Source organism: Sabethes cyaneus, chromosome 2 (genome assembly GCF_943734655.1).
Source record: "Sabethes cyaneus chromosome 2, idSabCyanKW18_F2, whole genome shotgun sequence".
NCBI classification, from domain to species: Eukaryota; Metazoa; Arthropoda; class Insecta; order Diptera; family Culicidae; genus Sabethes; species Sabethes cyaneus.
The window spans coordinates 72,731,228-72,759,173 of record NC_071354.1 but is presented as its reverse complement, the minus strand read 5'-3'; the positions used below and the strand labels follow the sequence as shown (position 1 = coordinate 72,759,173).

Here is a 27,946-nt window from a genome sequence, read left to right as displayed (position 1 = left end):
TATGAGCTAGAAAGTTTTGACGTATTAAATATACTCGCAAGTTTGTAAAATACTTACAAATATAATCACAATATTTCATACAAAAATAATAATTATACCTTTGGAAAAATAACTACTGATATAGTATGACATGGGTTAACAAATAATAAACTGCTGTTGGTAAACCATTCTAACGTATTTTCAAGTTAAGATACTGAATGCAAGAGTAAATAGTAGATATATCAACTCGAAGAGTCTTCGTTGATTAGTTACCTACAGCTACAGCCATTGAACGGTAAAAGTGAATGCAAGTGGAAGTCGTGCGAGTGAGCGGCTGGGAATTTCTTTTAGAATGGAATTCCAAGATACCCAACCCGGCGAAATTAACATTATAGATAATAACGGAATGGAAGATCGCAAGGAAATTGCAGTTTCGACAGATTTAACTGCAGTGGATTTGGATTCAAATGGAAGCAAGGTAGTGTGGGGGCTCTAAAATACCTCAACAGTAAATGACAACTGAAGGGAAATTGTAATTCGCTGAAGATATTAGTGATCCATTATTATCAGTTGAGCAACTGTGTTGTAAAAAACAAATTTGGTTGATTTCGTATTTGTGAGAGAATTTGCTAAAAGGATCAGTAGATAGACCGCTATTTATTAGTTTTTTGTGTTGATGGTTTGTGATGAAAGGAACAAAATAATCGCCAAGAATTTCTTGATTTCTAATTGTTGTTTCCAGCAAAAAATATACATTGGAGTTGGTAGGGGAGAGTGATCGTGGTTGGGCCACGTTTTGAAATTCGCCCATAACTTTCGTTTCAAAAGGAATTTTGGAAATCTAAGTACATCGTTGCAAAGGTCTAAGAATAAGGTATATTTCGGGAGAGTTTTGATTGCTTGAAAAATAAAAAAGTTATAGGCAAAAAATGTTGTCATAGTCGGGCCATGTTGTACAGGTTGGGCCACCGCAGAAAATCTAGGACATACGTATTGGAATTTTATATAGAGACATGAAAAGAATGAATTTCGTGAACAACGGCTCATATAGGTACAAATACCCTATTTTTAATTGCATTTTTGCGATCTTGTAAAATCAATATTGCTACAATATTGCTTTCCAAAGTGTACAACTACACTTTATTTCATCACATTTTACGTGACTGACATTCTCTAGCGATTATTGCGCTTAAAATTATGGTGGCCCAACCATAACTACGCAAGTGGCCCGACCTTTACAAATAGCGCTTTTCTAGTATTTCACCTTAGGCTTCCCAAACACCTTACTGGAGGGGATTGTTTTACAGTCTTCGTGTGCAGCACAACACACTTAATACATTTTCAAAATTTATCTCGATAATTGCATTTCATGAATCATTTCTTGAAGAAAAGTTCATTGCGCCTGGAAAACATTTTTTGTAAGATTTAGTCACTGAATTCAGTAGGGGTGTTTTGAATACGCGATTGAAACTCACAATATTGTGAAAAGTTAGCTATCACAGTAAGAAGTTATACAATGATTTTATCATAGATATCATGAGCTACTAAAACTGTTAAATCGTGATAGCCCAACCATAACAGTGGCCCGACGATAACGACAATACCCTAATAATAATTGATATTTGGTAAAAGAATTTTCAAACATGTGTAACGAATCGTTACTAACGATAAATTGGATATGTGTTAAATGCTTCAGGTTTCTATAAATGTCGGCAAACATTGGCTTTGATCATTTAAATTCAAAGGTAATAAAAAACTTTCAAACGGGTTAATTCATCCCGTAATATTAAAATAAAACAATCAATCGTTGAATAACAGTTGGCGTACTTTAGCGGTAATCCTGACAATAGCGCAACAATAACGTCGACCAGTTCACGTTCAAGTTCATTGAAGTATCGCCACCAATTGAACGTTACTCGGCGCCAGATTTGAAAAGTCTCATAAATCAACTCTATTGGATTGTGTCTGTCGGCTTTATTGATTCTGTCTCAACAATCACTCTCCACTTCTAGTATAGGTACCGTAAAGCCATCAAGCGAATGACTCAATTGCGTAGTATTTACCGACCCTCCCGTAGTAATTCTTTCAATTCATTCAAAACGATAGACGATCCCGATTACATGAATCACGTGCCCAGGCCCGTGCTGACTTCGGTACTTTCGTCCTCTTGATATAGAACAATTTAATGAACTGAGACAATAAAATAATCAAATCATTTGCAGAGCATCAGCAATCGTGAAGGAACGCCGGACCACCATCGGAACGGATACGGTGCAATTGAAGGGAGAGCAGCCGTCGCTGCAACCGGCAGCCCGCCCGACGATTGTGAACGCCAAAAGTGGAGCACCAGCATAGAGTTTCTCCTATCCTGTGTTGCACTTTCGGTTGGATTTGGCAATGTTTGGAGATTTCCTTACACGGCCCTCCAGAACGGTGGTGGAGCATTTTTGATTCCCTACCTGATTGTACTGTTCGTGGTCGGCAGGCCGATCTACTATTTGGAGATGGTGGTTGGTCAGTTTTCCAGCCGAGGATGTGTGAAAGTGTTCGACGTATGTCCGCTGATGCGCGGTGTAGGTGTCGGGCAGACCATCACGATGTTCACTATAGTGGGTTACTATGCTGCGGTGTTGGCCTTGGCGGTTCGATATTTTGTGGACTCGTTTCGAAGTCCGCTTCCTTGGAGCGAATGCCAACCGGATTGGGTGGGTTGCGTTAATTCTAACTTTCTCGGACGAGGCTATGCTGCAAATGAAACGGTTACTCCGTCGGCGGAGTTCTACTTTACGTAAGAAATTTCGATCTAACGTTATGCTATGGAAATAGACTAATAAAGGCATCTTGAATATGTTTCAGAAAGACAGTGATGAATCTGTTGACCAACGTCGATGATGGAATTGGCGTTCCGGATTGGAAGCTGGTGTTATGTTTACTTGCCTGCTGGATTTGTATCACTGCGCTTTTAATCAAGGGTATTAAGAGCTCTGGAAAAGCTTCATATGTGTTGGCAATATTTCCGTACATAATTTTATTTGTCTTGTTGATTCGATCCTGCACCCTGGAAGGAGCAATCGACGGTATTAAATACTTCGTGCAACCTCAATGGGAGAAACTGTTAGAACCGAATGTAAGATATAAAAAGATACTGCGTTCAAAATTGACTTAGAATTTAATCTATTATACAGGTCTGGTACGCTGCAGTTGGCCAATGCTTTTTCTCGTTAACGATTGGTCTTGGAGCGGTCATTGTGTTTTCTTCGTTTAACAACTTCTCTAGCAATATTTATCGGTAAGCGTTTCTGCTTTTACTTTACATGATGGTATTGTCCCACAGACATTTTTTTAGAAATTTCCATTTGTTCCTCCACTCGATCAAGCATTTTTAACAGTTTTGAAATTTCCATGATTTGCCTGTCGCTATAATGAATATTGACCATAGAAGAGCTCAAGCAGTTTAAGAACAATTTTATTTTTAATTTTGTTTTGGTTAGTGAACGGATGGATAATGCGCAATACAGACCCCATAGTGGTCCTTTCCTTAGCCTCTTATCCAGTAACTTCTACTCTTACCTCTACTAGATGGAATACGAGCAACCTTAGCGGAGATCGGGTGACCAACCCCAGTGAAAACTAAGGTCGTATACTGACAGGGAAGGAAGCACCCCAAGTAACAATTTGGGTTTTATTACACTCTTATAATGGCATTGAAGACTAAAATTGGCCATTGAAGACTAAAACTGGCATAAGAGTGCAATGAAACTAATATTGTTGCTTGGGACTATATTATCTCGGCATTATAAGATGGTAACCCCATCATGAGACTCGGTAGTGTGACTCTAGTAAGGTGAGCTACTTGAATCTAACACACTACGAACAATCAAGGAAATCAAAACAGACAGCATAGATAAAGGCGTCGAAATAAGGACATGGAATGGATACTTGGTACCTAGAACTGCAGATCACTAAATTTCAAGGCTGACGACACGGTGCTGCTCGATCAGTTAGAAAGCATCGTGGTCGTGGCACTGCAGGAGATCTGTCGCAGAGGTGAGAAGGTGTGGAGGATCCGTGGTAGCAAAGCCAAATTTTACCAGATCGGTGGAGCGACCAACAAGCTGGGAACAGGCTTTGTAGTAATGGGCAGAATGCAGGATCGCGTAATGAACTGGAGAGCGATCAACAAGAGGGTGTGCAAGTTGAGGGTAAAAGGCAGTTTCTTCAACTACACCATCATAAACGTGCCTTCGTGTTAACAGAAGGTAGACCCTATGACGAGAAGGAAGCGTTCTATGCGTAATTGGAGGTAACAAACGACAGCTCCTCGCCACGGGGCATCAAGATCGTCATCGGGGATATGAACGCCTATGTCGGCCAGCAATAACGATACGATAATAACGACGAACGAACGATGGCGGTCAGTTATGCATCATCTTTGGAGCTTTCCGAGGTTTGGTGATTAGAAACACTTTCTTTCCCCGCAAAGATATCCACAAAGCCACCTGGAGATCACCTGACTAACGAATCTTGAACAAAATCGACCATATTCTCATCGATGGCCGGGTTTTCTCGAACATCACCAACGTACGCTTCCTATGGATTGCGGATATCGACTCAGTACAGTACATGTACGTTCAAAGCTGTCGACGGTTTTTACCTCGCAATAAAACCGCGCTCCTCGGTTATACATTCCACAATTAGACAACCTGCGATTTGCCAAGAACTACGCGTGCGTACTGAATGAAGCTCTACATTCCTCTGGGTGCTAGGTGCTTCGATCCTCGAAGACGGATGGAGTAGGATACGCTTGCTGCTAAGTGAGGTAACCTCGACCGTACGAAATGACCGATGTGACAAAAATGCCTACAGCGATAGAGAAGAAAACAGACCTTGGAAAAACTATCGAAGTATTGCCACGAGAGAGAATTTGGTGAAATAAACGAGCGCGGAATGAATTGACCACGATCCTGAGGAGCAGGGCTGTCATTCGCTCACACTATGCGCCCAATGTTCTAATATTATGCCTTGTCGCACAGAGCGATTCGACAACACACCTCTACAGCTAATATGCACACAGCGTTCGAGCGAAAGCGGAGTGGGAGCGATCGACAGCACTCGGTGAAAATCGCCCAGTGAGTGATCATCCAAACAGCACTTGGTGCTGCCCTTTGCCTCACTCCGTGCGGAATTAACACAAAAAAATTGTTTTGTATTTACACATTTTCTGCCCTTTTAAAAGTGAAAATACACGCTGCACTGAACAACTAATATTGTCTATGCTAAGTTAGTACGGATCAGGCGACACAACAGAAAAAATGTTTTCTTCAATCACACCACTTCAACTGACCCAGCGCAGGGTGTACAATCCAGTCGCGCAGAGTGCGGCTCTTGGTGTGGTAAAGCACGCAGCAAATTTATCACTCTGCGTTTGCGACTGCCTTTTCCTGGTGCGAAAGAGCGTGCTTAGCAAAAGAGACACTGAAGGGAATTTGTGGGCGAACACACACCGCATGGCGAGTGTTGTGTTGTTTAAGAATGTGTGTCTTTTGGTTTGCGCTGCGGTTTATGCCACCTCTGCTGAGGAGGAAAAAGTGCCAGAAGGAGAACAGAGGTAGTGAAGAGCAACAACTATTCCGGGGTAATGACACGCGTAAGTTCTATGAGAAGATAAACCAATCACAAAAGTAGTAGTAGTAGTAGTAGGGGAAATCCACCATAATTTCAAGGACTTGCCAATGTATGTGGGTAGAATTACAGTAGATCAAAATTTGATTATCAAATGAATTTCACACTAATGTTGGTACAGAAGGGCCAAAAGGGATTGGGCGGACCCACAAGCAGAGGCACTTGTGCGCATTCCGGGGTTATAAGAGTCGCATTCCAGTATTAGGATCTTTCCATGTAATAATCAATTTCGCTGTACTAACTTTAACCCACGTGATGATTTGTTTGTTTTGAATTGAGAACCCAGTAAGAATTGTCTGACGGACGTCGTCCGACACAAGCATAACTCTTGCTTGCGTCTGTCCGACGTCGTGCGACGAATTCTTACTGGGAAGTGAAATATTTGCTTCAGACCTTAAGGATTCAGGTTGGCAATCCACTCCGTCATCCAGCCTTTCACATTTATGATATCAATAATAATACTGTTAATAATATGATATTAAGATGGAATGTGGTATATATGGTAAAAATAGAACAATCTCACCAGCAGTCCTTCGTATGGAATAGAGTACCGTCCTTTGAGGTTCCATAAATGCTTCTAATAGATAATTTAATTTTTCATTCTGGTATCCATGTGCAGTATTAAAACTCGTTTTGGCCAAAGTTTTTACTATATAGCAGGAGATGCTTCATAAGCTAAAACGAAAAAAAATAATTAAAATAACTTATTAGGCTTACCTATTAGCTAGGCCGTGTGGCTCCGCCGTCTGCCCATAACCGCGGTTTTGAGACCAGGCAGCCGGGAACCACCCAGCAACGCACCACCTAGCTTCGCTACTCAATAGAGCATTACCAGGTATGGCCACGTGGAGGCGCTAGGTAGGGGCTTGGGATGACTAGAGCTATATTGGACGTTCTTCATTTGCCTTCCCCATTCCATACCCAGAAGATGAACCAATCACGAAAGGTACGCATACTAAAACCGAAGATATGAGTAGGGACGAGCTGGGAAACCTGGTCACAAACGAGCGCGAATTGGTCGACAGGTGGAAGCAGCGCTTCGTTGAGCATCTCAACTGCGATGTGGCAGGAGGAGAAGGAACGGAAATTAACCTAGGAGTGCCTAAAAACTATAACAGCGTGCCGGTTCCCAATCTCGCAGAGATCCAGCGAGAAATCGGTCAGCTGAAGAATAATAGAGTCGCCGGAAAGAATCAGCTCCCAGCAGAGCTGTACCAAAATGGTCAAGAACCGCTAGCAACGGCACTTCACTGGATAATTTCAATGATTTGGGAGGAGGAGAAACTTACCATGGAATTACGCTGGCAAACGCCGCCTGTTCTCCCAGATTTTGTTTCCTCGTCTATTCCCAATAGGAAGAGAATTCGTATGCCAGCACCAGGCGGGTTTTATGGCTACCCGTGCTACAACGGATCAAATTTTTACTCTCCGATAATCCTCCGGAAATGTCTGGAGTACAACGAGCCCCTGCATTATATTTTCGTGTATTCCTGGGCAGCATACGATACAGTGGAGCGCGAACAACTATGGCAGATAATGCACAACTACGGTTTTCCGAACAAACTAACGCGGCTGACCAAAGCTACCCTGTGGCGAGAGTTTTGGGGCCCCTCTTGAGTCCCATCAAATCGTGCAGAGGGTTGCGGCAAGGGGATGGGCTGTCCTGTATGTTATATAACATCACTATTGAAGGTGTGAGCCGGAGAGCGGGCATCGAAACAAGCGGAACGATCTTCAGCAACAATTGTCAACTCCTAGCCTTTGCAAACAACCTCGACACTATTACTAGAAACCTTGGGACGCCGGAAGCAATCTACGCCAGGCCAAAAACGGAGGCTAGGAGGATTGGTTCACAAATCCATGCATCAAAAACCAAATTAATGGTAGGAAGAGGCTCCAAAGAAAACAACGTTTGCTTCTCGTGGACAGTGACTATTGATGGCGAAGAACTGGAAGTGGTCTTGTTACCGCCGGCAGTAATACGAGTAAGGAGATTCAACGACGCATTCAATCTGGAAGTCAAGCCTAGTTTTATCTTCGCAAGACGCTTCGAGCAACGAGCGTTTGCCACCGCACAAAGCTGACGATGCACAAAACGCTAATCAGACCGGTAGTCTTCTACGGATTTGAGATAGTAACTTTGCTTACGGAAGTAATTACCGTATTTGAACGAATGGTGTTGAGGACCATTTTTGGTGGAGTACAAACGGATACCGAATAGTGGCGTAGGCGTATGAACCACGAGTTACAGGCACCACTTGGAAAAATTCCCTTCGCAGACCTGCCGAAAGTTGGGAGACTACGGTGGGCCGGCAATGTTGCAGGGATCCCGATCGACTGTGCGGTGAAATCCGTTCTCTTCAAGAATCTCACCGACACCAGGGATAGAGGGGACCAACGTGCTATATGGCTCGACCAGGTTGAAACCGACCTGTGTCGAGACGCTCAACGAATTGGGGACGAATAGCCCACGACCAAGTACAGTGGAGAGGAATTATTGATACGGAAAGACTAATCCCGGCTCTCTGCTGGTAGAAGTAAGAAGTAAGAGTTCCTAAATCACTTTAGAGGGCATCTTAAACCATCCATTTATGCCAGATATGGCTTGAACTCCACATTTGTTTTGGTAGTATAGCAGTGGTGAATTGTAATAGTTCTGTACCCTTTTAATCATTAAACTGGAAATAGAGTGCTGGCTAGGGGAAGGATTGTAATGGGAGATATATAATTTACCTGATCCTGGATTCCAAGATCCCCGGTTAATTAGTGCTCAGTACTCTTGGCTGGGATAGGGCTTACATTATTTATTTATTTATTTATTCATTATTCGATTATATTCATCCGACCTGTTCGGTTTTAATGGATTGGATGGGGAAAAGTCCAGTAGAGGTCATCCTCTTGGAGGCATAAAAACCCCACCATCTTTTACAGTTAATACATTGATACAGCTAATTAGTCAACATTCCATGGTCAATCACTTAATTCTAATTGAATTAAACTTATATGTAATTAAATCCACACGGCCGACGGTGATAAAATTATAGCTCGTGCTGTTCTCTTCATTAATTCATTCTCGACAATAGTGAATGATATCAAATGTGAATTTTCCATTCATTTTGAACTGCCGATAATGGCTATTAAATTTACAATAAACGTAAATATTGCTCAGAAGTTTTCATTATTTTCCTTTAGTCAGGTTTTGGTTGATTTTAAAAAGCAAGGCAGTTAAAAAATTAAACTTTGAGATTTAAATATCAGTTAAGAGCAAGAAAATTGACTGACAGGTTAGTCGAGCAATCATTCAGCACTCCAATTCATAAATGAATTGTTTTGAAGGGTAAAAACCTGGGAAAAACTAACAGTGCCAGCAGTTCAGTAATCATGTCCAGGGTTTAAACTGTGTGTTATGAATATGTTTTCATGCCTTCATGCAGGGCTTTATTTTTTCCGGGTACTGATTCCAAATCTAATGTTGGTAGGGAATGTCTCCGTGTTCATCAGAATGGCGCTTTTTAACGAAAGGAGGGAAAGGCAACTTATAAAATACTTGCTTGTCCAAGGGATACTCCTGTTGATATTTGAGATTATTGATCACAGATGGTGCACAGATGATAATATTGTTTGTGTGGATTTTCTTCAAAGAGTTATGTCTGATTATCAGTGCCTTTATGCTTTCTATGGTATTCTCTTACAGTTCAGCCTAATAGCTTTGAAATTCATTCATGCGTACGTCAACGACCGGAATTCTTTCATCTACATCAGCTTCTGCACTGACAGTTTTTCAATTATTCTGGATACCTTTCCCCAGCCTTTTCCAAAAATTACATTTATCAGAGCTTAAAAATTTTTGATCGCTCTTACATTGGGACAGTCAGGGAATTCGACTCTATTGGTTTTGTACCAGGCTAGCGTATCCTTCGCGTAAAGCACTGATGCAAAATATGGCCAAAACAGTACTGAAATATGATGATTCCAGATCATGTGCCACAGGCGATGTACAGGGTGTTCAATAAGTTCGAATACACTTTAAAAATGTGTTTAAAAAATGAAAATCCAAGATATTCTTTTCTGAGTCAATTTTTATTGAAGCAGTGTTTATTGAGAACCTTCACGACATATTTGGTGGAAGCACCCTCCTTTTGTGCTTTATGGCGAGCTTGAGTCGTTTCTCAAAAAAATCACACGTCGCACGCACCTGGTTCATCTCGCCACTCGCATCTCGTCCCAGATCTTGGAAATGAGTTTTTTAAATTGGTATATAGTGCTCATTTTATGTTCGCTCTGCTTGGCCAGCATGTACGACCATACATAAAAGTCCAGGGGATTAAGATCCGGGGAGCTGGGAGGCCACAAAGTCTTATCGAGAAAATCAGTCAAATTCTCCCGACACCACGCTTGGGCAATATTCGCCGTGTGGGCCGGTGCGCCGTCCTGTTGAAAGACGTAATGATCTTTGCCGTAGAGGTCACGAAGTGCCGAGGCCACAACCTTCTCCAGAATCTCGGTCTTATAGAACGCGACGTTGATTTTCACGTTTTTCTCGATGAACACCAGTGGAAGCTTCCCACGCTTGGATACGGCCCTTCAAAGATGCACCGACGCGGTGCTCCGGAACCGCGGGATGTTTATGTGGGACGGGGGAATGCTGGCCAACCTCGACTCCCACAGCCGATCATTTTGGACATTGTGCGGCTGTTCCAAAATGAAGAGTTTTTCATCAGAAAACACGAACTCCTGACCAACGTGCCGCGAAAGTATCAGTTTTGCTCTGTCCAGCCTCTTCTTTGTTGTAGCCTCCGTTACCCCGTGAACCTTGCGTTTCTCGTACGGCTTGCATCCCAGGTCTTTCGCCATGATGGTGTGGGCAGCCCCGATTGACACATTCAGGTCAACATCGGTCTTCCGGATCGAGCGGCTCATTTTCCTCCCTCACCACCTTGATGGCTGCTGGCATCCTCCCCGAACGCGGTCGCCCGGTTCTAGCACGGTCCTTAGCCGAGCCCGTCTCCCGGTACCGACGGATGGTGTTATAGATGAAATTTCGCTTCACTCTGTGGGAACCCAACGAACATTTCTGTTGAATAACAGCTAATCAAGCGCTTATTACCCGGTAATTAGCTACATAACGGTTGAATAAGCTATTATTTAAGAAAAATGTTTGTTGGGAAATTTCCCGCCGGGTCGCTCACCTCTTACAAACAACTTTACTACGACGTTGCGGTACTCCTTCATCGCGCGCGGCAAACAAATATTGCTGTTGCAGTTGAAAACCGTAATAATCGACTCGCGACATTCGCTTTTATTCTCGTTCTGTGTGTCGCAACTACGTCGCACGTGGTGCGCTGTGATCGCACATTGATGCGCTATACAGCGCACCACGTGCGACGTAGTTGCGACACACAGAACAAGAATGAAACCGAATGTCGCGAGTCGATTATTACAGTTTTCAACTGCAACAGCAATAACAAATGACATCAAGTCGACACCTTGCGCGTCGGTTAGCGTCGGTTATATATAAAGCTAAAGCTGACACCAATACCAATACACAGAATGCACATGATGCGCACTTACACAACGATGTTCTATTCGAACTTATTGAACACCCAGTAAACAGCGACTTGTCATCCCAAATGTTCTATTCGAACTTATTGAACACCCAGTAAACAGCGACTTGTCATCCCAAATGTATGCAATGCGATTGCATTGCGATCTTTCTCTTTCCTGCATACGCGTTGGATAGATCGTCTGCTCGATTGGAATGACACTGACAGATAACTTTCATTCCAATTATGACATTGTTGCCACTCTATATATAATCATTCTAATCATTATCATCAATATTTTGTTTAATGGACGGTATAGAACTGACTACCTAGAAAATTCATAAAAATGTCATCATCCATAATTTCGCACAACGATTTTCCATTCTTTATCAAACTATTTACCGATCTTTAATTTGAAAGATACGGCAGTTCGTTTCAGATTCTTTAACTTTTTAGATGCTAAAAGTTCATTTCGTAACATGGCACTGTCGACCTTTCATCGATGCTTTTTGGCCACATCTCGAACGAAAGCATCTTACGTGCGAAAACTAGTACAACTTTCTGGTTTGGTTCACTTTGTTCGTCTGTGAACGATTTGTTTACGTTTTTCTGTGAAAAGTCTGCGCATTTTCACGACGTTTTACGTAAACCGGCACTTAAGGTGTGCAAATTAATAGATTGAAATGTAAACAATGATAAGTATGTGGCATCCTGTTATTTATGCTATGTTCTAAAGTATCGCATGAAGTGTGTAATGGTATGTTTGACACGATACTTGGGAAATATGTGGTAGCGTGTGGGTCGGTTGGCAGAGTGTGGTCGAGTGTGCAGTGGATGCCCGCGCAAAGACAGTTAAGTGAGTGGCTAGTGGATGTTTGGTCAAATGTCACAAAGAAGTGTTGACCATCTGGTTAGATGCTATCTCTGAGAAATTAATACATCAATTAATATTGTGCCAAAGGGTCGAGAAGACACGTACCTAAGTGCAACAAATTAACTGGTATGGCCATAATCGATCATTTGTCCGAAAAAATCTACATGTTTCAAATAAATTTTAAATGGATGACAAAATTATCTTAAAAACCTATGTTACGGTTCCCCAAAACCATTGAAAAAATTGTAGCATTAAGTAGCACGCAAAAACGACCTAGAGGAATTATAAAAATAAATTATTTAGTAGGGAAAGTTCCCAAATGTGGTGAAAAAATATGGGTAAACAAAAAAACCTACTTTTGCATAAAAATTATGTAAACCTTAGTAGGGCTAATAAAAATGCTTTAAAGAGAAATCAGTCGTCATTGATTCTGTAAATTTCAAAAGCAGTTTTTTGTTTGAAACAAAAATTCTGTTCATGGAAAGATATTCGCTGTTTTCAGATTGGCAAGAAGAATGCAGTGAATACATTTCTAGAAACATAGCCTCTGTTTTGGGCCAGAAAAGTGTTTTCGAAATCGTGGTTACCGACGAAAAATTATTGACTGCTTTCCCCTTAAATCTCAATTCGTATAGCGACGCCACCATTATCTCGATTCTGGACACACTAACCTCCATCATATCGGGCGTGATTGTGTTTGGCGTGGTCGGCAATCTGGCACACGTAACGCAGCGAGACGTACCGCAGGTGATGAAATCGGGACCGCAGCTGACCTTCATTACCTATCCGGATGCTATCGCCAAGATGCAGTTTGCGCCGAACTTTTTTGCGGTCATGTTTTTCCTGATGTTCATCCTGCTGGGCTTGGGTAGTAACACGGGTATTGTGACCACCATTCTTACATCGGTACGCGACCGGTACCCACAGGTAACGACCTGGAAGGCTGTTTCGATTATTTCGGTTGGCGGGTTCTGCTGTGGTTTGGTTTATATCACGCCGGTAAGTTGAATTTTAAAATGATAGTCTGTAACATGACACGACCATCTTTACAGGGTGGATTGATAATGCTTGATTTGGTCGATTATTACGGAGTTACCTTTGCTACGCTCACGCTGGTAATCCTGGAGGTAGTCACATTCTGTTGGATTTACGGTGTTAATCGAATTTGTTTGGACATTCAGTTTATGTTGGGAATTAAAACGGGCATCTTTTGGAGAGTTTGTTGGGGCCTGCTTACCTTGGTTACAGTTGGAGCTATTTTCATTTTGGAAGTCAGTAGGTACCAACTGATGGATGTTCCTCTGGGATTGAACGGTAAGTGGTAGAGAAAGTAAAGTTATAAGAGTCGATTTTTAAAACCGATGCCATGCATCAGTGTTTGGTTGGTGTCTCTATTTATTCACAGTCCTGCAAGCCTTCGTATGGGGTATTTATGCGGTATGGAAACGGCCAGAAAAACGTATTCTCCGTAAACTAGTCCACGCTGCCAAACCAACCGACGATTGGGGTCCGGAAAATTCGAATCTAAAAAGCGATTATGAGGTCGCTCTTCGTCAATACAAAGATTCCATTAGCCTAGATACTAAAACCATAGTTGAAAGAATTTTCAAGAAGTTTTGCAATTAGAAAACCGTGCAATAAGATTCTAATAAATGATTCAAAAGTAAATATTTCAATAACACTCCCTTCATTCAAAGTTAAAGTGGTATAGTTTGCGTGAGTTGCACAAGTTTGTACCGTAATGTAAACACAGATCGCCACAATTTCTAGTAAATACAAATCCTGTCGGTGCATCGTGTGTCGGCCATTCACCGAGGTAAGTGTTACTTCTTTTACAACCAGCTGACTGACGCTGTTTGTGAATATTTTTATTGACGGTAAGCTTTGAGCTGTCTGAGCAGTGCGCTCTTATCAGGAGCAAATCGAGAGGCTGTCGTGTCGTTGTTTCCCGCCTAACGTTCAAAACCAGCTACGCTCCGTCAGTAAACTCCCGCACCGTAACGAGTGACCAAGATTGAACGGCACAAATTGCAAATAACTTCCAGCCACAACAGTTGCCCGACAGGTATCTATGTGTTCAGACGAATAGTAATATTACACTCTTGAGAGGATTGAACGTTGCCTCATCAGATTCTTAGCAGTGATTACGGATAAGTGATATGAATAATATCGGATTGGATATTGGGGAATCCCAGGTTAACCTCAACGGCAGTAAAAATAGCTTGGTAAGTTTGTCCCTATGTTCCTACATAATAACAAGTTTCATCTATGGCTTTGGAAAAGGGTATTTCATCAGTATCAGTATTTCATTAGCCTATCTACTTCTAAGGCTTCTAAATTTCAACTGAGTAGAATATTTTCTCGACTGGATAAAAGTTCGTTGAACCACACAGTCCAACTTCAGAATCAGAAAGAAGGCTTATTATCCCGTTTCAAGCTTTTATAATCCATTGACATTGATTACTAGTACCAGTTATAGCAAGGGAATTCCCCACAAAAGTGAGAGAAGCTGCCGGCGACCCTATCGACAGGTAACGCATGTGGCTTTTGCGGGTGATTTTTGTCTCATTTGCATGCATCTGATTCGCGACGCCGACCGTTCCCGACTCGCGTGTTGGTACTCATTGCAGTAAAATATAGTGAATCAGTAAAGTGAATTCATCAGTGACATCAGTTTGGAAACATGAAACTGAACTGGAAACTCAATTAAAATACAATTGATTAGTCGATTAATGGAACAAACGTTAGTTTTTAACTGGAATGGTAATTTTACTTGGTCGCACACTGGTAAAATATACAACAAAAAATAGGCACACCGCGTGGTAACGCCTACCGCAATCCAAATTGATCTCTAACGTCAGTAACTAATCAGAAAAAAACATTATCTTAAAAAACCTACAAGGCATACAGCCATAAGGGTTGTACAAAAGAGTGACGTAGGACTATAATCAGATCATCATCAGAATGAAAACTGCATTTCTGGCATATGTATTGCTGTTGCAGTTGAAAACTTTAATAATCGTCGTGCGACATTCGGTTTTATTCTTGTTCTGTGTGTCGCAACTACGTCGCACGTGGTGCGCTATGATCACACATTGATGCACTATACATTGATAAAACCGAATGTCGCGAGTCGATTATTACGGTTTTAACTGCAACACTAATACCCAAGCGACAATGTGAGTTTTATAATACTCTTATAGTGGTTTCCATGACCAATTTTGGTCTTAATTGCCATCATAAGAGTGTAATAAAACCCAAATTGTTACTTGGGTATGTTTATAAAAATCTGTGAGTGCCATTGTTTAAGTGAATGTTTAAAAGAGAAGAGCGAAATGTTCAGTTTCAATTCTTTATTGAATGTAATGGTGGCTTTGAAAATACGTGGACAGGGGTTCAGGAGTACAACGCCTGCAACCATTGAGACATAGAGATTTCTTTTAAAAATCACTTGTGTGCATCATAACGGTTGAAATAGTAATTAATGACCAGCCCACAGATTATTGTATGAAATATGATAATGCGTAGCTTGACATGTTTCAATAATCTTACTTTAACTCGCTTGTGGCCTTTAAAAGGGCCATTGGTTACAAATAACATTGAAGCCAAAGCACGTTCATCACATATTTGACGTGCCATTCGAATGTCCTCCTCTTTTGACATGAATGGCAACAGGCACGTAAGTAAGCGGCGTCGATTCACTGTCTTTTACTCCGAGAAGGTTTTACTAATTTACATTAGTTACATTTGTAGAATTTGTTACATAACAGAAAATATGGCACATTCGCAAAAAATTCTGTTTTATTTGTATGAGAGTCCTCATCTTCCTACCACAGAAGTGAGGGGTTTCAGATCATCATAAAATAAATGCATGCCTTCAAACCCCCACATGCCAAATTTGGTTCCGTTTGCTTGATTAGTTGTCGAGTTTTGAGGAAATTTATATTTCATTTGTATGGGATACCCCCTTCTTAAAGATGGCAACGGTCTTAATTCAGCATAGCAAAATTCTTGCCTTTAAAATCCCCCACATACCAAATTTGGTTTCATTTTCTTAATAAGCTCTCGAGTTATGAGGAAATTTGTATTGCATTTGTATAGGAGTCCCCTCTGTTAAAAGACGGATGGGACTCAGTACTTACTTACTTACGTATTCAGCCGAGAGCCGGGGTGGCTCTTCCCGTATCAAGAATTCCTCTCCAATGTACTCGGTCCTGGGCTACTCGTCGCCAATAGTTGCGCGTCTCGACACACGCAATTCAGCTTCAACCTGGTCGAGCCATCGTGCATGTTGAACCCCTCTATTCCTAGTGCCGGTGGGCTTCTTGAAGAGAACGGATGTCACTACACAGTCGTCCGGCATCCTTGCGATGTGGCCGGTCGCCCGAAGTCTCCCTACTTTCACCAGGTGCACGATAGGAATCTCTCCAAGCAGTGCCTATAGCTCGTGATTCATACGTCTCCGCCACTCTCCGCTTTCCGTTTGCACTCCGCCAAAAATAGTCCGCAACACCTTTCGTTCAAAAACGGCAAGTGCACGTATGTCTTCCGTAAGCAAAGTTACTGTTTCAATTCCATAGAGGACTACCGGTCTGATTAGCGTTTTGTACATCGTCAGTTTTGTGCGGCGGCGTATACTCGTAGGGAGCGGAGGGAAAAGAAGGTTCGATTTTCAGCTTGAATACGTCGTTGGATCTCCTTACTCGTATTATTGTCGGCGGTGACCAGAGATTCCAAATATACGAACTCATCAACCACTTCCAGTTCATCGTCGTCAATAGTCACTACTACTCGTAGATTGCCTCCGCCGTCCCACGGTTTCTAGTTATGATGGCGAGGTCGTCTGCAAAGGCTAGGAGTTGGCTACTCTTGTTGAAGATCGTTCCTCTCGTTTCGATACCCGCTCGCCGGATCACACCTTCAATAGCGATATTGAATAACATACAGGACATCCATCCCCTTGCCGTAACCCTCTGCGCAGTTCGAAAGGACTTGAGAGTATCCCTGAAACGAACACGTAACGCATCACTCATTCTAGAGTAGCTTTGATCAGCCGCGTCAGTTTGTCCGGAAAACCGTACTCGTGCATCTGCCATAGCTGTTCGTGTTCAACGGTATCGTATGCTGCTCTGAAATCCACGAAAATATGATGCGTGGGCACGTTGTACTCTCGACATTTTTGAAGGATTTGTCGGAGAGTAAAAATTTTATCCGTAGTAGTACGGACCCCCATAAAGCCCGCCTGATACTACCCTACGAAATCTTTTGCTATTGGGGATAGACGACGCAACAAAATCTGGGAGAGCACCTTGTAGGCGGCGTTGACAAGTGTAATGCCGCGGTAGTTAAAGCAGTCTAGCCGGTCTACCTTTTTGTAGATGGGACAGACTACACCTTCCATCCACTCCTCCGGTAGTTTCTCTTCTTCCCAAATCCTTGAAATCAGCCAGTGAAGTGCCGTTACTAGCGGTTCTTGGCCATTTTTGAAGAGTTCTGCCGGGAGTCGGTCCTTTCCGGCGGCTCTATTATTCTTCAGCAGACCGATTTCTCGTCGGATCTCTGCGATATCGGAAGCCGGTACGCTGTTGTCGTTCGTAGGTACTCCGAGGTTAACTGCCATTGCGTCTCATGCTGCTATATCGCCGTTGAGGTGCTCATCGAAGTACTGCTTCCACCTGTCGATCACCTCGCGCTCGTTTGTGATTAGATCCCCTCCCTCGTTCCTATACATGTCAAGTTTCGGTGTGTTGCCTGCGAGTTTGGTTCATCTTCTCGTAAAACTTGCGGGTATCATTAGCCCGAAATAGTTGTTCAAGCACCTCACGATCTCTGTCCTCCTTCCTGCGCTTTTTCCTTCTCAGGATCGTGGTCAACTCACTCCTCGCTCGTCGATACTTGGCCAAATTCTCTCTCGTGATATGCTCAGATAGTTTTCCCAGGCTCTTTTTTTTCCTCTCTATCGCTTCTTGGCATTCCCCGTCAAACCAATCATTTCGTACACTCGAGGTTTTCGCAGCTAGCACCGCGGTTGCGGCCTCGTTGACGGCCGAGCGTATCCTACTCCATCCGTTTTCGAGGTTCGAAGCATCTAGCTCCACAGAGGAAGGCAGAGCTTCATCCAGTACGCGCGCGTAGTTTTCGGCTGTTCGAGGGTTGTCTAGTTGCTGAATGTTTAGCCGAGGAGGGCGACTTTGTCGCGAGGTATAAACCGTCGATAGTTTTGAGCGCACATGTACTGCTACTAGGTAGTGGTCCGAGTCAATATCCGCACTCCGTAGGGAGTGTACGTTGGTGATGTTCGAGAAAAACCGGCCCTCGATGAGAATATGGTCGATTTGGTTCTAGGTTCGTTGGTCAGGTGGTCTCCAGATGGCCTTGTGGATATCTTTGTGGGGAAAGAAGGTGCTTTTGATCACCAAGCCTCGGGAAGCCGCTGGCCGTTATCGTTTGTGTCGGTGTGCAGGCTATGGGGCCCGATCACCGGTCTATACATTGCTTCCCGGCCGACCTGGGCGTTCATATCCCCGATGACGATCTTGATGTCCCGTCGTGAGCAGCTATCGTACGTTGCCTCCAACTGCGCATAGAACGCTTCCTTCTCGTCGTCGGGTCTACCTTCGTGTGGACTATGCACGTTTATGATGGTATAACTGAAGAATCGACCTTTTACCCTCAATACGCACATCCTCTCTTTGATCGCTTTCCAGTCTATTACGCGATCCTGCAATTTGGCCAACACTACGAAGCCCGTACCCAGCTCGTTGGTCGCTCCACCACTCTGGAAAAATTGGGCTTTGCCGCCACGGATCCACCACACCTTCTCGCCTTTGCGACAGATCTCCTGCAGTGCCACGATGCCAAACTTTCAGGGTTCCAGCTGATCGAGCAGCACCCTGTCACCACCAACAAAGTTTAGCGATCTGCAGTTCCAGGTACCAAGTCTTCATTCCATGTCCTTATTTTGTCGCCTTGGTCTATGCCGAATATTCCGAGAAGCTATTTCTTGACTCTTGTTGTTAGTTTTTTAGGTTTAGATAGGTAGCCGTACTAGGGCTTACGCTACCGAGTCGCGGAATGGGGCTGCCATCTTTCAGTTTCGAGACAACACGGTGCCTCCTCCCCTGTTAGTATGCGACCTTAGTTTCCACCGGGATTGATTACCCGATCTCCGCTAAGGTTGCTCGTATTCCGGCTGGTACCACGTGGAGGTTGGGGTAGGAGCTGCTAGATAAAAGGCTAGGAACTTTCAGCCTTTTAAAACCCCCACATGCCAAATTTGATTCCATTTGCTTGATTAGTTCTGGAGCTATGGGGAAACCTGTATTTCCTTTGTATGGGAGCCGCCCCTCCCTCCTAAAAAGGTAAGGGGTGCTAATTCATCATAGAAAAAATTTATGCCTCCAAAAACACCCACATGCTAAATTTGGTTCCATTTGCTTGATTAGTTCTCGAGTTATGAGGAAATTTGCATTTCATTTGTATGGGAACCCCCCCCCCCTTAATGGGGGGAGGGGACTTTTGCCACCATCGAAAGAACCTTCTGTAGCCCCAAAAACCCCTACATGCAAATTTTCACGCCGATCGGTTCAGTAGTTTTCGATTCTAAAAGGAACATAGGGACAGACAGACAGAAATCCTTTTTTATAGGTATAGATATTTGTATGGGCGCCCCCCCTCTTAGTGGGGGGAAGGGTCTCTAACCATCATAAGAACCTTCAGTAGTTTTCGATTCTATATGGAACATACGGACAGACAGACAGACGGACAGAAATCTATTTCTATAGGTATGGATTATATGGGATATTTTATTATGTTCGCTGCAAAGCAAATCGATCAGGATGATCTGACAGTAAAATTTTGACTTTTCTGCTCACAGAGGAACTTTCAAGTTAACAAAGTTGGCGAACTTATTTAGCTTTTCATCAAGCAAGCTGTATGCTTTATAGCTTTGTAGCGAAAAGCTTCATTAAATTATGGCGGTAGCTGTCAAGCAGCTAAAAGCATAATCGGTTTTATTGCTGCTTTCAGCAGAGCGTGATAGGACTGCTTCAGCTTATGACCTGATTATTATAGAGGTTATGAAACCCTTCTGAAGAGTGGGACATTTGGCTGGAAGGCAGTTTTAGAGTGGTCAGCAGAAAGTTCTGGTGGAGCTCTTAATTTTATTAGAAGTTTTATGGAATTGGTCATGAAAACCACTGGTAGAACGTAATAAAACTTAAAATTGTTACTTTGGATGTCTACTACCCCACTCGATTGCCCAGGCATTGAAGTTACCTCCGAGGACGACCGGCTTGCGTCTTGACGAGCTCACGACAGTGAACGTATCTAGCATCTAGACGGTGCTCATACAGATGTAGACGCCATTGACTATAGCGATCACGTACCCTTCTTAGTTGGTCGTACCATCTATTGGATGGGGTATCCGTTCATGACACCCAGTCATCCAGTTACCGTTGCCCCGAGGGACCTGGTAGGGATCTGCGATAATGGAAATATCACAGTTCATTTCGGCTGCCAATTGCCAGAGCAACTAATGTGCCATGTCGCAGTGATTGAGATTAACCTGCCTGTGGCATGTTTATTTCCCGTCTCTGCTGTATAGAGCAGACATCTAGGTAGTTTGGTGTACCCTTTCACGAAGTGGCCTTCCTCGCCACATTTCCTACACAGCTTGGAGGGATCGGGGGCTTTGGATTTGACCTGCTTTATTGCTTCACTGCACGTCTTCACTGCATCGCCCTTCTAAGAAGTCTATTCGGTTCTCGTTGATTAGTGAGTTCTACTAAGACGCTCGAACATAATTTATGATTACACCGTCTTGCGCTTTGTGATCTCCTTCTACGATTAGAGTCTTATTAACTTGTCTTTCTGTTGGTGACTGCAACATTCCGAACCTGCAATGAGAAATACTTTCGCGCATTCCGAAGGTATAGTTATTTCCTCTATGTAATCAGCGATTTCTTTCCACTGACTTGAACCGTAATATTAAAGAGCACATCATGTTCATATCAGGCGTCCTAGTAATTTTAAACAGACAGAGCTTAGTTTCACACGACGTAGTATTGCTTTAGCCGCATGAAATTATATCCCAACATATATTATATGTCGAAATTCTCTGGGGGCCTGTCACAAGGTAAGCATTTGATCCGCTGGAGCATCCCTCTCGAAAACCATATTAATATTCGCCAACAAAGAATTCCTGTATAGGGTAGCCACCTGTTACCCTACGGCCTTAATACTTAAAATTTGGGAAACGGTCCGGAATAAGCAAAACGCATTTTCTCCGAGTGCCAACCATCCGGCTGGGCTTGTTCAGAACATCTCTATACAGCTTAACTGAGTCTAAACCTAACCTATGGAAACCTGGAAATTTCCCTCCCTACTGGGTTTCCCTAGGCGAGTTCTCCATGCGAGAATCGCTTTCTCCAATTCTGCCTACCTGTAAATTACACTCCACGCGAGAGTTTCTTTTTCCGCGCAAGTTCATACGCAATCTCAAGCGCAAGTAGAGGGTGAAAAATTGATAAAAAAAAGTTGGTTAAACGGAGAGCGCTACTCACACTCTAATCGCTCACCAACGCGCGCTCCGGGACCTGTGTTCTCGCAGCACCGAACTCTTTAGTGCCCATTGCGGCTGACTCTAGTACCAAGTGGAAATTTTAATATGCTTATTTCGTTCTTCAAGTCACAAGGCATGCGGAAGAAACGATTTAATTAAGCTTTTGTTTACTGCTAACTTTGTTGTGTGCACCCAGGGAGAAACTGGGTCACGCATTTTTAGAAATGTTTTTGTTACTTTCTGCCACTGTTGGTCAATGTGGCTGATTTTACTTTGCATGCATTGGCCGAGATTTCCTCTGGGTCCAGGCTAGTTTTCTAAATTGGGTTAGATAAAGGGTAGGGTCGTTTCACCTGTAACGTCCTCTGTATGGATGGACGCAAAGAAGACCTTTGTATGCCGAATTAAAGTGGGATATATCTCGAAAATTGCTGCATTAGAATCGATAGCTATGCCTATAGATCGGGCAAATGAGACCCTTCAACCAGTCCGCAGGTAGGTCTTCCTCGGATCATACCTATAGTACGATCGCTCCTGTCTTTCATAAGCACGGCATAGATAGCACTTTTTTTAGCTGCTAAAAACGTAAACAAAATTTGGGTACCGGGAATGCCTTGCATCAGAAGCCATCGGTTGACCTTGTTGTATGCAATTCTTGTCATTTCCCGGGTTTAAATCAGCAACTACTTACTACTAATCAGTGCAATAAACAGTTTTAATGACTGCACTGCGTGCGTACGTGCGCACTGATAAAGTTGTTGTCTACATAAGTTTGAACACTTACCGGCAGGATTATAGAGACATTGTCTTCCGTAATTGTTCCAGCAAAACTGTTACAATGTATCCACCGCTACAATATCAACAACCGGCGACGGACACAAAGCGAAGGATTCCATTCCGGTGCGGGATAAATGGGGCAAAGATGTCGAGTTCATGCTGTCCTGCATTGCGTACTCCGTGGGGTTTGGCAACGTGTGGAAGTTCCCCTACACGGCACTCAAAAACGGTGGAGGTGCCTTTCTGATTCCCTATCTGGTAGTACTGTTCATCGTTGGCCGACCGATCTACTACATGGAAATGGTGATGGGTCAGTTTTCCAGCCGGGGGTGCGTGAAACTCTACGATCTGAGTCCTGCTATGCGAGGTAATATCGGTATACAAATCAATCAAGAATTCCGTTCCAGAATTCCAATTTCATAGTTGAGTTCCTTCAAATCTATTTCAGGAATCGGAATAGGTCAAACCATTGCCATGTTTGTCGTTATGACCTACTACACACCAGTATTAGCCATTACCTTCCGGTATCTTGTGGCATCATTCAGTGTCGAACTACCTTGGGCTAAATGTGATCCAACGTGGACAAACTGCATAAATTCCGACTTCGTCGGACATATCACATCCAACTCGAGCACCCCACCAAAGGCATCTGCTGAGTTATTCTTTCTGTAAGTTGATTACGACCACATAAATCACATATTTTAGATTAAATTATTTCAACTTTTCTAGTAAAACAGTAATGCACAAAAACGATTCTCTCTACGAAGGCATCGGAACGCCAGACTGGAAACTGGTGTTGTGCCTTGCCTTTTCCTCACTGTGTGTGGCCATAATTCTCATAAAAGGTATCAAAAGCTCGGGAAAAGCGTCCTACTTTTTGGCCATCTTCCCGTACGTTATCATTTTAATATTGTTGATACATGCCTGTACACTGAAGGGAGCCTTCGATGGAATTCTGTACTTTCTCACACCTCAATGGGATCAGCTGCTTAACGTTACGGTAGGTTACCGTTTTTCCAATTCCGTATTGCGCCTACCGATAGGCAATTTGATGCCATACGTTCTTTTGTGGTCTTATTTTTCAGGTGTGGTATGAAGCCGTTACGCAGTGCTTCTTTTCACTTTCCGTTTGCTTTGGCGGCATTATAGCTTACGCTTCGTTCAACAATTTTTCCAACAATGTGTACAAGTAAGTTACGAAGACAAATTAAAAAAATTATAATCCCAAATTAAGTTTCGAATCAACTCACCAGAGATGCCATGATAATTTCCTGGCTGGACACCTTTACGTCCGTCATTGCCGGTTGCATCGTGTTCGGAGTGATCGGAAATCTGGCTCACGTTACCGAGCAGCATGATATCCAGCAGGTGGTAAAAAGCGGTGCCGGTCTAACGTTTATGACTTATCCGGACGCGATTGCCAAGTTCGACCTGTTGCCACAGCTCTTCTCGGCTCTGTTCTTTCTGATGCTGTTTATTGTTGGGCTGGGAAGTAATCTGGGTGTAACCACCAGCATCGTAACGGCCATTCGGGACCAATGCCCGAACTTGAAGAACTGGCAGGTTGTCATAGCGGTGGTCGGAACGGGATTCCTGTTTGGGCTTATGTATTTAACCCCCGGCGGGTTAGATTTGCTAGACCTATTGGATTACTATGGAGCCAAATATGTGACCTTGACACTAGCCGTTTTCGAGTTGGTGACCCTGGCTTGGATCTACGGAGTGGATCGAATCTGCTGGGATATTAAGTTCATGCTGGACCGCAGCACAAGTATGTTTTGGAGAATATGCTGGGGTATTGTAACTCCCTTGGTGACGGTGATCATCCTACTGTTAAGCTTCGTCGAGTACGAAGCCTTTGCGGTTCCAGCAGGTTACAATGGTTAGTGAAAATGAAAGGGTTTCCTAGAATTTATATTCAATTGTTATGTACTGTTTCGTTACGCTGCATTGCAGTTCTAGGCTGGTGCATTTACATTTTTGCCATTCTCCAGCTACCGGGCTGGGCTCTATACGCAGCAGGGCGTCTCAGTTCAAAGACACTGGAATCGATGATCGGATCTATTAAGAAGTCATTCCGTCCGCTGCCCGAATGGGGCCCGGAGATAGCGGAAACTCGACTGCGCTATCAGGAAGAGTTTGAACAGCACAACGCAATGACGCCTCGAGATCGAAATGTCAGCCAATTCATCAGGCGGAAACTGTTCAGTTGAGCTTTACCTGACTTTGTGTGATATACCCTGCGGTTTATATCAGTAGTTTTACTGCTGTTGTCTGCATGTGATTTGATTTAATTCATATAATAACTTGAATTACAGTTTATTTCAAATATTTGTGTTAGTATAGTATGAACAATCTACTAATCTTCATCGACAAACGGGATAGTCTATCGCATTTATAGCTCACGTTTAGGCCGCTATCAGACGCAATGCTAATAAAATTCAACCCACACCTAATATTTGCTTTTACTTCATTGAGAAACCCAATACTACTGTTTTGACGTCAGCGACGAAACCTGTTTATCAACGTCAGTTAATAATATCGAAATCCTGGAATTTAAAAGTTCAGAAGCGATTGTTTGGAATCTCATCAAACTAGCAGCAGCCTGCTCCGAATGATCATAACTACCTTGAACTATATTCAAGCCTTCCACAGGCGAGACTGCGAGATGCACGCCGCATATGTAATTTAAAATTTACTCAAACCACGAGGAAACATTCCTAAGATCGTTGCTATGGTTCCAATCAATGATAAATTAAAGCCAATTAGATATAAATCGATAGCAGGAATATATATCTGAAATATTTAACTTCATTAAGGCATAATGTGCTCTATAGCTTGAAACCTCATCCATAATTTTGTCAAACGCAACATTTGACGTAAAATATTTTGTTCATTTGTTGCGTAATCACACCCAAAGAGAGTTACAAGGTGCCATCAAATGTAATGACGTATACAAGAAGAAGAACACATTGAAGTAGGTTGCTAAAAATGTGCTTCGAAGATTTCCTGTTCGATTATGCTCCGTTCGGAAAACTAATAAGGTCCGTATCCGCAATAATTTGGGCACCCATAAAATGCAATAGATTACCAAGAAAACTAAAAATGTTAATGTTGCCATTTATTTTGATTACTCTTACAATTAAATGGTAACATTAACATTTTTTCTTTTCTTTCTTATCTTTTAATCTTTTAAAGGCATTAAAGGGATTATTTGTTTTAAATATGCATGGGACATGTTTCACAAAATTTTTTTCTGCTTGATTATAGTCACTTTAACAGCTTAGGTCATTCGTGACTTATCTATGTATTACAAATATAAAAATGATCAAACTCCAACTATAAGGTTTGTACAGTATCTTCAGTGATGTTGCTGGTGTGGTCATTCTGGTCCGCTTCATCAGAACCTAATATATTTAGATTAGTCGCAACACAGGACAGTTTGAAGCTAAACAAGATCTTTTTCAGGAACGCAGTTTTGGTTTCTAAAGGAATCGGCGACATTCCTATTTTTCCAGCTACAGTTCGAATAGAGAGGTTCGGATTCCTCTCCTACATCTAGGGTAAAGTGGTGCAGAATGCACCGCTTAAGCAAAACATCATTTTGCAGAGGCGTGTTTGTTCCACGTTTTTCAACTTCTAGAAGATTGGGATTCTTTTTTACACTTACTCCTTACGCGGGGATTGGGATCTTTTTTACACTTACTCTTGGTGAAATTTCCTAACAAAAACCAGTATTTTTTGTTATTTTTGACGATTTTTGGCAAGAGTCAAAATCATTATGTGAGGCAGAACGCCTAAGCCCGTGGCCAAAACGCACCAAGGTTGCCCAGCTAGGCGTTAAACGCAACCAAAAAATTTACCATTCAATCACGTGTTGTATAAACTCCTAAAACTAGGCTGCCGAAATGGCGGAAGCGTTCGTTATAGTGTTTGTTACATACGCTTGTTTGCTGGGACATAATGGGTTCATATCTCAACATAATTGGCAATAAAATTTAATCATCTACTTTTCTCCAACTGATGTGTGATGAAATATTGTAAGTTAAAGAATGTACAATTAGGTTTTAGGCAAATTGTAAGTCCTATACAATACATAATATTGCTACATTTTTAATAAATAATCCGAAACAAAAGATGCAAATTAAAAATATTTTATAACTGTTCGATCCCGCTGTGATACATTCTACCCCTGTTTTGTATTTTGAAGTTTTTTGCAATATATGCGAAAAACATGCCTAGTTAATGCCGTTTTTGTGATGAATCATCGAGTATGACAGTATATCAATTAGATAGACTGTATTTATTATGAAATTTGTGATTTCTTACACGTGGAATGAGCTCGTGGATAATCGCTTGATTTTATTGGATGTGGCTATGTTTGATGCTTTTACATTCTACACAATTATGAATTAGCTTGTTTTACACCAAAATAAAATGCGCATTCATAATTTTACCAAATAGTTTCCGCGTTTTTAAACAATTAATAGCATGGGCCATTCTACCCCAGTCTTACCCTACTTCATCTTTCTATCCACAATAGCGCAAACCGTTCGTCAAATATATTCATTTATAGTCAAATATATTCATTTATAGCCTGCCTAAAAAAAATCTGGACGCATAGAGCAGGGCGGGACATAAATGCGATGTTCGAATAAAATAAATTTTTTATTCTTCTGATCAAGTGCCGATTCGTACTTTTACCCTACTACCGGGGCAAAAGTGCGATTACCGCGGGGCAAAATTGCGAAGCTCGAATCCATGAAATTAGCACAGCAGTAGCTAACAAACCCATATTATCTTCAATCTGCGTTATGTTTCGGCAAATATATTATATTAACAACATAGTTCACTCTTCTATAATCCTGAAGACACGACTACTAGCGCCATTGCGGCATAAAAGGTTACCAACGTACACCGTAGATTCGACACGTCTATCGGAAACAACACAACTTTCTGTATAGAGTTTACCCAATTCTAGATAGAATCAACAAAAGGGCGAATTGGGCAAATTGAACAAAACGGGTGAGTTTTTGTTTGCTGGACCAGCATAAGAAAATCAGCTCTCGCTCGCTGATGGAACAAAAAACAAATGTTTGGAAAAAAATCGATGTGCAGGGGCTGCAATACACCAGCGCAAAATGTGAAAAGTGCAAATTGAGAATATTCCTCACCGAAACCAAATATATTGTCAATTGCAAGGAAAATTGTACCATCCAAAGTGCGATATCGCTCATAAAAGTGCTATTTTAGCTTAAATCCTTTCGGTATCTTTGGCGCACTTTTTCGTTATCTTCCAAGCAATAAGTGTGCCGTACCGTGTGCAGTAAAGGGGGTCCAACATCAAATTGCATCACGGAAAAATACTGTAGAAAATTACCCATTGGGTAATTTGGGTAGAAACAGCTTAGAGTGTATTGTTAACAATGTATTTTTATCACTCATGGTTCACGGTTCATTTGTTCGCTAAATTTACAGTTCGGTACACTCAAAATAACCCACACGTCATTTCCACGTGAAAAATCACGT

The 27,946-nt window shown here is 42.4% G+C and overlaps 2 protein-coding genes across 2 annotated transcripts; both read left to right on the top strand.

The window, feature by feature from the left end:
- Positions 1-331: 331 nt before the first annotated feature.
- On the top strand, positions 332-13,704 carry LOC128735559 (sodium-dependent nutrient amino acid transporter 1-like). The gene is made up of 7 exons (XM_053830041.1): positions 332-457; positions 2,202-2,767; positions 2,836-3,106; positions 3,165-3,268; positions 12,714-13,077; positions 13,131-13,392; positions 13,454-13,704. The coding sequence occupies exons 1-7, from the start codon at positions 332-334 to the stop codon at positions 13,702-13,704; spliced, it is 1,944 nt and encodes a 647-aa protein (XP_053686016.1).
- Positions 13,705-14,154: 450 nt separating this feature from the next.
- On the top strand, positions 14,155-24,741 carry LOC128734884 (sodium-dependent nutrient amino acid transporter 1-like). The gene is made up of 7 exons (XM_053829280.1): positions 14,155-14,303; positions 22,466-22,784; positions 22,866-23,085; positions 23,147-23,417; positions 23,503-23,606; positions 23,671-24,299; positions 24,374-24,741. Exons 1-7 carry the CDS (start codon positions 14,238-14,240, stop codon positions 24,628-24,630), a joined length of 1,866 nt encoding a protein of 621 aa, XP_053685255.1. The 5' UTR covers positions 14,155-14,237; the 3' UTR covers positions 24,631-24,741.
- The last annotated feature ends 3,205 nt before the right edge of the window (positions 24,742-27,946 follow it).

Excerpts from the sequence above, each read along its gene's own strand:
- LOC128735559 (XM_053830041.1), top strand. The coding sequence starts at position 332 with ATGGAATTCCAAGATACCCAACCCGGCGAAATTAACATTATAGATAAT. Across the intron at positions 3,269-12,713 it reads TTCTCTAGCAATATTTATCG|CGACGCCACCATTATCTCGA; the intron begins GTAAGCGTTTCT and ends CAATTCGTATAG. Across the intron at positions 13,393-13,453 it reads TGTTCCTCTGGGATTGAACG|TGTTTGGTTGGTGTCTCTAT; the intron begins GTAAGTGGTAGA and ends GCCATGCATCAG.
- LOC128734884 (XM_053829280.1), top strand. The coding sequence starts at position 14,238 with ATGAATAATATCGGATTGGATATTGGGGAATCCCAGGTTAACCTCAAC. Across the intron at positions 22,785-22,865 it reads TCTGAGTCCTGCTATGCGAG|GAATCGGAATAGGTCAAACC; the intron begins GTAATATCGGTA and ends AATCTATTTCAG. Across the intron at positions 24,300-24,373 it reads GGTTCCAGCAGGTTACAATG|TTCTAGGCTGGTGCATTTAC; the intron begins GTTAGTGAAAAT and ends GCTGCATTGCAG.